This window comes from Passer montanus, unplaced genomic scaffold (genome assembly GCF_014805655.1).
Source record: "Passer montanus isolate IOZ18808 unplaced genomic scaffold, ASM1480565v1 scaffold7, whole genome shotgun sequence".
NCBI classification, from domain to species: Eukaryota; Metazoa; Chordata; class Aves; order Passeriformes; family Passeridae; genus Passer; species Passer montanus.
Window position 1 is genome coordinate 11,725,503 of NW_024372147.1, and position 13,267 is coordinate 11,738,769.

General features: G+C 35.3%; 1 protein-coding gene across 5 annotated transcripts in view; it reads right to left on the reverse strand.

Annotated features, from left to right (window-relative positions):
- Positions 1 to 13,267, reverse strand: part of KDM4C (lysine demethylase 4C) — a 235,837-nt gene that overhangs the window by 86,115 nt on the left and 136,455 nt on the right. For 4 of the 5 annotated variants that reach the window (XM_039729775.1, XM_039729773.1, XM_039729774.1 and 1 more), the window contains 3 exons: positions 10,660 to 10,841; positions 9,586 to 9,802; positions 8,615 to 8,691 (listed from right to left, as the gene is read on the reverse strand). In XM_039729775.1, the coding sequence (XP_039585709.1) occupies positions 8,615 to 8,691; positions 9,586 to 9,802; positions 10,660 to 10,841 (476 nt within the window). Of the gene's footprint in view, positions 1 to 8,614; positions 8,692 to 9,585; positions 9,803 to 10,659; positions 10,842 to 13,267 lie in introns of those variants that run through there. The other variant, XR_005629894.1, reaches the window with a different exon arrangement.

Below are 13,267 nucleotides of genomic sequence, written 5' to 3' on the forward strand. Positions count from 1 at the left end.
CCTTACATCTAATCTAAACCCTCCAACAACTTAAAGTCACTACTCCTTGAAAATGTGTTAAGCATCAAGTACGACACTACCTTGTCAGTAAATAATGTATTTCCACTCCTTTTTCATCAGCTCAAGTCAATTGACTTCAACCTAGCATCTAAAAACCTAGGAAAAGTGGTTAGGAAAGGTTTGGGGTTTGGTTTTTTCCCCCTGAAATATTTCTAATAAGAGGTCAAAACAGTTTCAAGAGTCAACAGCTCCGAAGATGTGTCACAATAATGCCAATTTACTAGTCTCCTCTAAAAACAACTAATCAAAACAGTCATCTAATATTCAACTCTGCTACAGCTAAGTCAAATAGATAAAAATTGTAGGGCTTTGGATATTAAACCTATATTGTTTTCTTCAAGCCATTCTGGTTAGCTTTATAGATAGAAACCCTTGAATTGAAAATAGATATCCTTAGTCTTCCACCTCTTCTCTCCATTACATTGTAATGCCCAAAGTCACACTCCCAGTAGTATTAACACAGATGGGCATTTGGATATGGCATTGCTACATTTTAACTACCTCCTTTTCCCAGCTTATTCATAATTGTGTCTATATTTATCCTTGTGGAAAGAGAAATGGGTTGGTGTTTCTCCTGAAAAAGTTATTTTCAGCAATGGTCCACTAATGAATATGCTAATCTTTCTACACCAAGGGAATAATTTTCACTTGGAAATAGCTTTTGAAATTACTGAATTTCAATTTAAAGTCCACCACTGTATCCACTTCGAGCTATTACCTTCAGAGACAAACTTCTTTTTTTTAGTGACAAAATATTTGCAAAAAATAATAAACTGCAGAAAAATTTATGTTTATCTAGTAAAAGATTCAGATTCAGTTTCCTGACAAGGAGCATCATTCTTAACAGAGCTGCCAGATTCTACCGGTAGAAGTCACAACCTTCATTTTTATTTTAAGTGATTAAAGTTCACACTGATTATGGAGGCTGAGTAATTCCATGAGATACCAACCACAGGCTAAAATCTATTTAACATGTAGAAAGATCTTGGGCTGAAAGCTTATAAGTTTATTCTTGAAAATAGAAGGTGGCCACACTTTTTTTTTATGGATGAACATTTTACTCTTTCAGGTGTATCCAAGTCTGTTCAAGACATGCACCTTTGGGAATTTAAAGTTTACAAATCATCAGATACTTAATTTCCACATTTTAGTAATCTAATCCTGCAAACATTCAGTCTGCCCTGCCCTTAACTTAGGGATAGCCAAAAATTTCCTTGGAGTTGCAGCTCTCGTATCATACCAGTGTAAAGCAATAGTATAAAGAGCAAGTAGTGTTTCACTACACTGTCCATAGCATTATTAATAGTGATGTCCAACACCACAAAGAGCAGGATAGAGCTGGCTAGGATAAGAAGACTTCAAAATTACAGGAAAAGGGGGTTGAGATGGAAAATGGGAATATGGAGACAATTCCACAGCCCGAGACAGCCTGAGAAGGAATGAGAACTGAGGCTGAGACTGAAATGAGAATCAAAATACTCATTTGGGTAACTGAAGTAAAAAAACTCTCACAACATGACAGGAGGGGTACTATGTGTCCTTTCTCCCTATAACATGCATATATGAACTAAAACACATCCATAAAGTACCAAATGGAGACTATTAGATCCCTGAAGTTGAAGTATTTTCTGTCATAGTGGTTTTTAGTCACTCAGATCTAGAAAATCCTTATAGTAGAAAGAGCAGCTGTTCCCATACAATTGAACAAGAAATATTACACTTTCTCCTTTGAAGAGGAGTCAAAAGGAATAAGATTACCTTTTCCAAAACATTAATAAATAAGCCATTGAAAATACAAAACTGATCAATCTTCCTGCAAAACATAGAGAGACTGCAAAAATCACTTCTACACAGAAGAAAACAGCTGGGGCAATTCCAAGAACAAATACAGTCTGGGTGGAGAATTGATCAAGGCCAGCCCTGGTGAGAAAGAGCTGGGGCTGCTGGTTGACAGAAAGCTCATTGTAAGCAGGTTCACAACCTAGAAAGCCAGCCACATCTTGGCTTGTGACACAAATAGTGCGGTCATTAGGTCAATGGAGGTGATCCTGGCCCTCAAAGACACTCCACCTGGAGTTCTGCATCCAGCTCTGGGACAACAAAAGACCTGCTGAAGTGGGTCCACAGATGGCCAAGAAAAAGATCAGGAGGCTGGAGGGCCTCTCCTGTGGAGACAGGCTGAGAGTTGGGGTTGCTCAGCCTGGAGAAGAGAAAGCTTCAGGGAAACCGTATAGCACCTTCAATTACCTGAAGGGGGCTACTAGAAGGATGATAAGACAAGGCTTCAAACTGAAAGAGGGTAGGTCTAGGCTATATAAGAAAGAAATTCTTCATAATGAGGGTGTTGGGACACTGGAATAGGTTGGTTGCTCAGAGAAGTTGCAGATATTCCTGGAAATTCCAGACATTCCAGGAAACACTCAAGATTGGACGTGGCCCTGAGCAACCTGGTCTAGTGAAAGATCATGTCCATGGCAGGGTTTTGGACTAAATTATCCGTAAGGTCCCTTCCAACCTTTCTATGATTCTATGAACATTAAGACTAAATGCTTAGTAAACAAAACAGGAATGATGGTGTATCTAATATGTATTTACATATGATAAAAAATATGTAGGCTTATTCCCATTATTGTAGGCAGCAAATATTAGATTTTAACCTGAGCACCTGCAGAAGAAAAACTGTATCTTTAAGAAAGCAGCATAATAGAAGCTAGCCAGGTCAAGATATCCTGCTACTGGGATTTTTATAGCAGGTTTTTCCTCTCAATGACTTTGCAGCATTACCTCTAGAGATCAGATATGGTCTTTGAGGACAAATTAAGATTCGATGAATTTGAGGGAGGTTCTCTGGTCCAATTCCATCTCCAAGCAGGACCAGATTTAAACTACATCTGACTGAAATCATAATTCACGCTGCAGGGAAGCTCTTCCTTGTAATATGAAAATAACCACACAGCTGGAGGCAACCAAAGCTGTCAAGCCTTTTGACACGGGTATCAGTGGCAAAGGTTGATTTGGCAAACTCCAGTGAAGGGAATGAAAGGTCAAAATAAGCTTTGGGTTTGAGCCTTATGGCACTTACATTAAAAACATATTTTCTGAGTTTAATGGTCTTCAGTTTGGCTTTTGTGACAGCATCAGAGAAACCCCATATTTACAAACCTGCTAAAATATGTTGTTTCAAAGGCTGAGTTTTGCAAGCAATAAATATCCTGTTACTAGTATAATATCAAAATCAGCAGGAAATATAATGCTCCCCACATCTGAGTCCATACATGGTTATCATCAGCATTTAAAATTCTCCCAATAAGTCAACTTATTTGGAGAGAAGGTTTGCAAAAATCCAGATTTTAAAAAATAAAAAATAAATATTTTTTAAAAATAATCATCAGGTCTTATTTTTCTGAAAACAAAAAAACCCACAGAAATATTTAGGGTTTTAATTTTTGTATTGTAGCCAGATTTTCCTGTCTAATAGTTTCTTTTATTAACAATATTCAAATGCATTTAAAGCTTGGTAGAAAAATCTGAAAATTAAGACACTGTATCACCAACTCATATGTATTGAGTAAATTTTGGCAGATAACCGGCTCTGAAAACAGCAGGTTATAATGGAAATTATGACACCATATCAGCAAGAAGGGCACCACTACAAAAAGAACATTCAAAATAATTCTTTTCAGTAGAGTGGAATAGGGTAGTTTGTGAGCAGGAATGTGGAAAAGCTCTTACACACCACTTTTCTGATGCCTTTGGGAAAAAGAAATTAAAAATTCTTCAAATTACCTAAAGGGCTACTCTAACCATAAATGCAAATAAACCCAAAGACTGATTATTGATAAGTAATATACAAAACATTAAAAAGCTCATCTATAGAAAAAGAAATTCTGCTAAGCTATTTCAACATAGGATCTTTTCTCAAAATCAGTGCCAGCTAACCAGATTGGGTACTTAACAGCTTCTGCAGTGCTGTGGAGAACAACACAAGAATCAGTTGTGAAAAGTCATGCAGCCTCCTTAGTAGCCTTATGATCACAATCTACCTGATCATGAAGCAAGACATTGAAGTGTATTTACCTGTTTCCTGACTTGCTCTTCTTTCTATTTCTTTCCTGTCTCGAAACCTTTGTTGTCTAAATAACAAAAGTAGTCCATGTTTCTGTATTATGGCTATTGGGCGACCACATCTTTGCTCATTGTACAGTATGTTGCATTCTCTGTAATGCCAGTCATTATTCTTCCTGACTTCACTAACTTTTTCTAGTTGAAGCATTTAAGATTAATGAGGCGTTTGCTCTCAATCAAGGCACTTTGTGAATTCAGTTACACTTTCAGCATCCATGCAAACGACTTATTAAATATAATTTTATTTTTTATATTGTTTTGGGGGATTGATTTATGGCCATTTTTGTCCATTAGCATGGACCATTTTGTATCACTCTTCTCTTTTGTCAATAACTGTTATCAGGACCTAGTGCCTAGTAGAATACAAAGATGTATTATGTATTATGAATGCAGGTATACCCTACAGGGTGAAAATTTGACATAAAGTATTGTAAAGCATACTACTTCAACCACTTAAAGATGCTGAAACTGCAAGAAAACAGTATGCTTCTGAATCTCAAAATTGGTTTCCTCTGATAATATAAACTGGAACAGCCATCAAGGAAAAGTCTGGCTCTGTCAATCTAAATCCATATAGGTATTTTTCTATTTCTGTATGTTAATAATGTTCATAGTTGGGATCCACACATAATAAAGTTCTATTTAGCTATTAAGACAACTCATTCCTACAGTGCTCTCATATTTCATTGCTTTGCAAAGTCATACTGATATAGAGAAGCCTAATAGAGACCTAAATTTTCCATGAAGTTAACGTAACTGCCGCGATTTTAAGAAAGTATAATTTAGCAGAAATTAAAACAATTTTTGTAAGCAGAGGAATGAGAAGGAATTTTCCCTCCTAAGAAATGAACTCTGAAATAAGGTTGTACCAATGTTTCATAACTTCCATTGTATTCTTCATTACACAAAACTTTCTTTCTCCTTGTTTTCTAATCAACCTTCTCTTCAGGATTTAATGCCTTAGCCAGAAGGAAACTTCTCAGATGGGTCATCTTCAGCTTAATCTCCTACTCCTAGGAATCAATATGAAGTGTAGGGAAAACAATTTCAAACATCTAGGAAGCTGGATTTTCAGGGAGTCAGTATTTCCTAATAACTAAATCTTCCCATACTGTGCACTCTTCTGATAAAAACCCAGTTAATTTTGGAAGGCATGTGTATATGTAATTCCCACAGAGAGCCAAATCTGTTTTAGATCTTCTGCAACAGCTGCAGTTTTTTAGGAATGACTATCCAGAACAAAAATTTAAATTAATGTGATTTTTTATTTAATTCATGTAGAAACTTAAAAGTCTCAACTGTGTCAGCTGGAATGTAGAATACACTCACACTATATTCCCTATAGCAGAAAAAAAAAAAGGTTGTGCAAATAAGGAATTTTCTTTAATTTCATCTCCCTCTCCAGAGAGACTTATGGTACTACACAGCAAGTTAAAATACAATTAAAATAATATATGTAAAACAACAGGTAAAGAAAACACAGTTTGTGTTTAGTTTTGGTCAAAAAAAGTGTAGCTGGACTGGAGAGGTCCACAGAAGGGCCATATAGATAACCAAAGGACTGGGAAGTCGTTTGTTCAGCCATGAATAAAGGCTTAGGGGAGACTTGATCAGGTTCCAATATTTAAAGGGTGGCTACGAAGAAGATGGAGATTCCCCTTCTTACAAGGAGTCACATGGAAAATATGAGGGGTAATGGGTACAAGTTATTCCTGGAGACAATCTGATTAGACACAAAAGAAAAAAATTTCACAGCAAAAAATTATTGCAATAATCTCCCAAGAGAATCAGTGAGTTTCCCTACATTGGACTTGACATTCCCTACTTGAAATTCATCTGAACAGGGTGTTAGGACATCTCGTCTAGACTGTGATTTTGCCAAGAGACATTGGAACAGATGATTCTTGAGGCCCCCCTTCAACCTGGTATTCTATGATTATATAAAAAATAATGAAAATTTAAAAATTGATTGAGAAAAGAAACATGTGCATTTAATTCAAAGGAAGCATAAAACTTTAGGCTGCAGGTTGGTAGGACTAACTTGAATTGCTGATTTTTAAAAGGGAAGTTAGCACTTTGGGATAGCAGTATATTTAATTAATTTGTCATTTTTAAGTACAGAAGATTGATTAAAAGAGAATCATATTATCTTAAGTATAATTCCAGGATTAGATAAAAGTATCGTACTATTTTGAAGTGAAAGCTGTTAGGATAGGCTAAGGTTATCATCCAAACTGAAGGGACAGAAACATTATCCTAAAATGACAAATAGGATGAAATACATATCAGCAATTATTACCATGCTGATGTCAGGACTGAGGTTCCACACAAGCAAAAATATACTAGCATATTTAAGTTGGATACCAGACCAATAAAGTTTTTCCCAAAGACAACTACAGCCACACTGCTTGCAATGAATAATACTATCCAAACAAGCAAACAAGAACTATAGAAAAAACTAAATTCAATATCTATTTTATCATTCTACCTCAAGACACAATCAAGTCTTCTTCAACTATTCCTGAAAAATGTTTCCATAATATGTTTTTAAAAATCTTAAAGGAGTAGCTTCTATAAAATCTCTATATATCCTAGCCCTATCATTCACTAGTTTTAGAATTAAGAATTAATAAAAAGTCCTAATTAATAAAAAGTATTAATAGTAACTTCTGCTGATGCAGCCTAAAGTCACTATAAGTCATCTTGTCCCCAAAAAAGACAGAGATTCCCTTTCTTACAAGGAGTCATGTGGAAGATATTAAGGGTAATGGGTACATGGTAATGTACAAGGGTAATGATTAGACAAAAGAGGAAAAAAAAAAAAGAGGAAAAGAGGAAAAAATTCCAGAATGGCAATTACTTATGTTACTCTTAATTATACACACGTAATTTTACATTACAGAATATGACTTTTTTTTTCTTTCTGCCTTCCCCCCGCTATACTAAGAGGATTAAATCTTTTCAATCATCCCTTATGGAATGATTGACATCTATTAGGAATGATTAAAAGAATTCTGGTTTCTTGTAATTTCAGTTGCAACTCTGGTATCTTCCATCACAGTTTTTTGAACATTTTATGTCTACTGCTACAGTTCTTCAGCTGGACTCTTACAAAAGCTGAAAAGAGAAGAAAGATTGTTCCATGGATTTTTTTAAGGCTTTGCTTCTAGTATAAAGCTTAAGCATCCTCATGTGATGTTTCAGATTCTATAGAACTGATGACATGTTCACTTCGTGACCAGAGTGGTCACAACTGCAACTGGCAACAGGAACTACTGCTTAGGTAGAGTCTGCCATATTATGTGTGCATAGCTGACTACTTCATCTCATCTACTGAAATAATTTGGCTAAAAAAAGTACTTTCTCTTAAATTCACATTTTCCTTATTATCAGAAAGTTATATGCATCATACAAGAATAACCCCAAACTTTTTCAGTAATATGTGAATAATTCTTCTCCAATTAATGTTTTGCACAGGTGTTAATATAAATGATCCATCAGACACTTCTCTGCTGTTCTTATCATTCACTTACTGCTGCCATCTAAATGACCACTTCAAGATTTGTAACCTTAAAAACTCAGAACAATTTTAGAATCCTTTCTACAACACATAATTAACAAATGTTTAGACTAGATTTTGTTTTAGGATATTTTCAGCGGCTTTTAAAAAATGTACTAGAGTCGAAAGACACTCCTAATTTCCACTCAAATGTGTTATTTTTATATTGCAGTTAATATCAGGTTCCAAGGCAACACCTTAAATTTTTCAGTGTCATTAACAAAAAAAATATGATTTAGTCACAAATGGTATTTCATGAATAAGGGTGTGCTCCTTAGAACTTCCCTACTTCTACATCATAGATGTAATTTCTATGAAAGAAATTAAATTTTTTCAATTTTTGATAGAGTAGAAGGACTTTCTAACCCCATTTGTTTAACTGATAATTAAATTCTGAGCCCATAGCAACAGACTTACACTTTTCCCCTTGATATTCAACTGAATCTAGAACAATAGTCACAAAAGTATTTCAGAAGATCCTCAAATTCACGACTGTCTGAAAAGGAAGGTGTAATAGGGTATTCTGGTAACCAACGAAATACGAAAATTGGATTCTCTCTATTTAGGAGAAATCTCACTTTTTCTCTCTTTTACATAAATTTTAATTTCCGGTTGTTTGCTCAAGCAATGTTTTTAATAAAACTATACCCTCTTAGCCAATCCTTTTCATGAGTCTATGAAACTACTCCAAGTTTGTCTATCAGAACGCCATTACATTTTGCACTGAAATATTCTCATATTTTACAAATAGTTTTTGCCCAGCAAGCATGATCAGAAAAAATACACAGGCTACATACCATATGAAATAATGCACATACTACCTTTTTTCCTCCCTTAATCTCTAGTGTGTTAGGTAGCTAAACAACTTACAGCTGTCCAGGCTTCTTTTCTGCATCGAGAACACAACCATTCATTATGGATTTCATGAGAAGGAACACCATAGCAACCTAGAATAAGAGAGCTAGATTGATTATTATATTCTGCCTTTTTATCAATGATGTAACACAATTAAATTATACATAAAACTTAATAAAACACGTCTCTCCTGTGACAAAGGAGACTTTTACAACCTAGGCTTACTGTTAATGTCATAGTCTGTAAAACATATCTTCCCAAAACCTAAATAAAAAGAACCCACAAAAACCCCCATAAGAAAACCAAAACAAACCCCCAGCAAATGAAACTGAACAACAAAAACTACAAGCACCCAAAAAACCAAAATCACAATGAATTTCTTATTTTTGCTATTGCAATATCACATCACCAACTCTCCCTGAAGTAAAATTTTACTTAATATACTGACATTTATTCTGGACAAATATACCATATTTCCAAATATCTCATGGACTTCTTAGACTTAACTATTACAGTTCTACACTCTTTAGGAAATATTGCAGAAAAATCCATGCATTCATCAATTACTCTTGCAATAAAAAAGAATGCTAAGTGAAGGAAAATACTGGATCCCCAAATTGTATAGCAATATTCAAAAGTCCTCCAGGAGAATTTCACCCTAACTACTTAGTAAGGACATAACAGCATTGCACAGTGATTTAAAATAGAGAAGCAAAAGAGTAATTAAATCACTAGAACAGAAAAAAGAATCAGAAGTTTGTGATCATTGACAAGACAGTTAATTCTTCAATATTTTCACAGCAACCGTAAGTTACAGAAAATTTAATTCAGTTTTCAAAAAAAATTAGCCAGTGATTGAAGCACCACAAATGGAAATGCTCCTCAAGTACTTTTAAAGACATGCTAGAAGCCTAGCTAACTATTATTTATAAATAAAGCAAAATTTAAAATTACATTTCTGGCAACAGAACAATTAGATTATTTACTTGCATGAACCCGTATGCAACACTTTGCACATGAAATCAGAAGACTTGTTCCATCTTCTTCAACAAAGGCATTTGATGGATAGTTTTCGGTATTTTCTTCACTATAAATAAAACACATCTCTGGAATAAGAGGTTTAGTCTTCACATTTTCTGCCATCAGTGTTTCTGTTGAGTTTGCTTCACTGGAAGTAGGATTTTCTTCATCCTGATTGTCTGACTGGAAAATAAATAAAATCTATCTTTAAGTAAAAGAAAGGAGAGTCTTACTCTTCCTTGTGACAATGATGCAACTATTCCACCCCTCCCAACTTTCATACCAAGTGTTAACAGTTTCATGAGAAAATTAACTGCTTCAAAGTATTTATCATCGTCATCCTACCTTGATTGTTCCAAATAACCGTGACATCTGAAATATGGCACTCAGCCTGCACACCAGGGTTATTGCAGTGGTGTTCAGTGGTACTGTACCTCTTGGGCCATTTAACTCAGTCCATTGCAATAAAGGCTTTTTTCCTGGTTCTCACGCTGAGGAAATTCCAGTTTAGCACCTTCCAAATTAGCAACATAGTACTACAACACCATTTTTGTTTGCCATTTGACACATTAATTCCATAAGACAGTGTCAAAGAGTGCTCTGCATTAGACTGTTTCCGAGGGAACATTTTTCCTGAGAAGGCCTAAGTACTGTGAAAAAACTTATTTCCTCAACACTGAACAAAGGCAGCATAAAAGAGTCTCTGATAAAAAATATTTGGAGATGGGCATATAAGGAAATAGCTAGAAGGTACAAACCTACCTGGGTTCACCACACCAAGAAGTCTAATTTCAAGGGAAAACACACACACACACTGAGAAACCCAGCATAAATGGCAGTAGGAGGGATATAGTGTCTGCAGCCAAGGATAGATGTAGGTGAACAAAGTATCAGTTCTAATTTTAATGCCCATGAGTTCATTTACCTCTCTTACAAATTAAATACTTAAGTTTATCTTTTTTATAATTTGTTGGAAATTAAGTAGCCAGGCAGCTATTTCACACTTCATCCAGAGACGAAGCTGTGAGAATCTTGCTTACCCTGTAGTATGGCATAAGAAGAGTGCAAACAGCACAGTGAGGTTCCTTTCTTGCACAAGCTGCATTGTATTCTTTTTCAGCATTGAAATTGGGTGGTCTTGTCTGCCACAGGTAGACCAGAGGTTTGGCCCATGCCTCTGACTCTTGAATTTTCTCTTCAATTAAGGTAGTCTCAGGCAGTTCTAAAAGAAAGCAAACAATGGCTATATTATAGTCATGGAATAAAGATAAACAATAATGAATCTGTCACGTGTACCAACAGAGATCAAACAATCTTACAAGAAGTCTGTGTGCAAATATGGATGCAGAAGTCTAAAAGAATGTTGTGTAAGGAAAAACCCACAATTAAGTGCTCTGACATCTCTGTCATGAGCTGACTGCTCCAGGCAAAGCATAAACAGCCCTACCATTTACAATTTGTATTAATATCAATAACATTATGTCTAACTCTCCCACTGTCTCTTCAATGCCTCCAAACACCACCCCCTCTCTCTCCATGAACACAGCCCTAAATTCTTTATGGATGGAACATCTTGTGTCCCAGCAGCAGCACCAGACAAATCACTCTACTTGTACAGGACAGCACCTCACAAACTCTTCATGGAGAGTGACACTCATTTTCCAAAGGGGAAAAAAGGGCAAATGTTATAGCCAAGGAGTAATGGGGAACAATCACATCTAAGAAGTAGATGCATGTAGCAGAAGCATGCTGGACAGTGCCTATTAAATCTTTCACAATTAATGAGAAGGCATGTAGGAATCAATCAGAATAATTATGTGAATGAGGAAAGGAAAATGTGAAAAGTTTTGAATTAAACATTCAGACAACAAAAACAGTCTAGAGCATACCATCCTTTTCTAATAATGTATTTAATAAAAACTGTTCACTTCAGAAGAAGAAAATTCCAACACAGAGAAACATTTAAGTACATTAAGCTTGATTCATTACATTCCTCCAGCCCATGACTGCTTTCTCCACTTTATGAAAAAGCAGAAGCTTTATGGATCTCCTATGAAAAATGTCACACATTGTTACAAAAGCACTATAAAGCTGACAACATTTTTAGCAGTGTTGAATAAATACTGACTAAAATCTTTGTGTACAAGCAAGCCAAATGTAATATTAATAAAAAAACATATCCTGCATGTGATTTTTAATCCATTTTTATAGTTTCTCAAAACAGCTAATACCAATTCAATAAACATTTGCCAATAATCTGGCAGAAGGTCACAAAGGAAACAACTGCAAAAAAGCTGTCAATATTTAGCAGCAGATCTTTCTGGTGAAAAACTTGGCTATCTTACCTACAAAAGAACACCAGTGAAAAAACAGCTGAGCACAAGGAGAAGATGAGCATATAAAGCACCAGCATTACTTTTATAAGTTTTTGAACTACTTACTTTGTAAGTTAAAAGCAAAACAAAGTTTTTGTTTTAAAAAAATCTGTCCAATCATATTTTTTCTTCTGCTTGCAACTTTAAAGTTGCAACTATAAAACACATAGCTCTGAAAGCTATTTCTCTAGTTCTCTTCCTCTCAATTTAAATTTTCCTTTAAAGAGCCACGTTACAAGCAGCTTCAGCCTTACAGGTATTTTTTAAATTTTTTTCTTTTACACTATTTTCCTTCAGGAGCTTGTACCATTATTTTAAATATTTTCATTATAGTTGTGACCTCACAGAAAATTCAGAGCTTGATTCTCCCTTATGAAGAAAACAAAGTGGCACATAGAATTTGTTGTGAAGGTTTGTATTATCTTCCACACCCATTATCCCCTTTGAAACTGACATCCTTTGATTGCACCACTCCTTACCACCGCTGAATAATTCTCCCATGACAGCTGAAGCCTTTGCCCAGAACCTTAGCCTATAATGCTCTTCTTTATTCGAAAATCTATCTTCATATTTGTAGTCCTGAAACCAGTCCTGGGTTGATAACGGTATTTCTTTCATACATAACGGTGTTCTGACTTTTCACTGCCTACAGCAGGCTGCTGAGTTCATTACTGTATTGGTTCTGGTTTTAATGAAAGCAGTATTTACACCTTAATTTCACATAAACTCCATAATTTCAGATCCCTCTTGTGTGATATTTACAAAAGCTTTCCCAACCAAGAACTTGAAAAGAATGTAAGACACAATAATAAAGCTGGCTTTAATAGCCTTTTGTTGCTTTCAGGAGTTTGTATTTATTTTTGAACCTCATTCCAAAAGAAGCCAACTACAAGATCTCATATGTGTATGTACCAGACTCTATCGTTCACAAATTCATAAAATTTTAACACTATTTTAATACATTTATTTTCTCCTTTACATTATGTTTAGAGCACTTCCAGTTAGCTGTTGACTAGTAGCAAATGCTCCTCATTTATTTACCTCCAATCTCTAACATCTATAATTCTGAATTCTATGTCCTTCTACGCCCTTTGAGCTGTGACTGTCTCCTCCATGATCCTTACCACAATCTTCTGTCTCTGCATGAACTACACAAGCTCTCTGATATGATCCTCTGGTATATTACACCATGCAACCCCTCACTCTTCTCCACCGTAACAAGAAAGGAAAAATATCCATCCTCTTTTCAGAGGGAAGCTGCCTAATCCAGTAC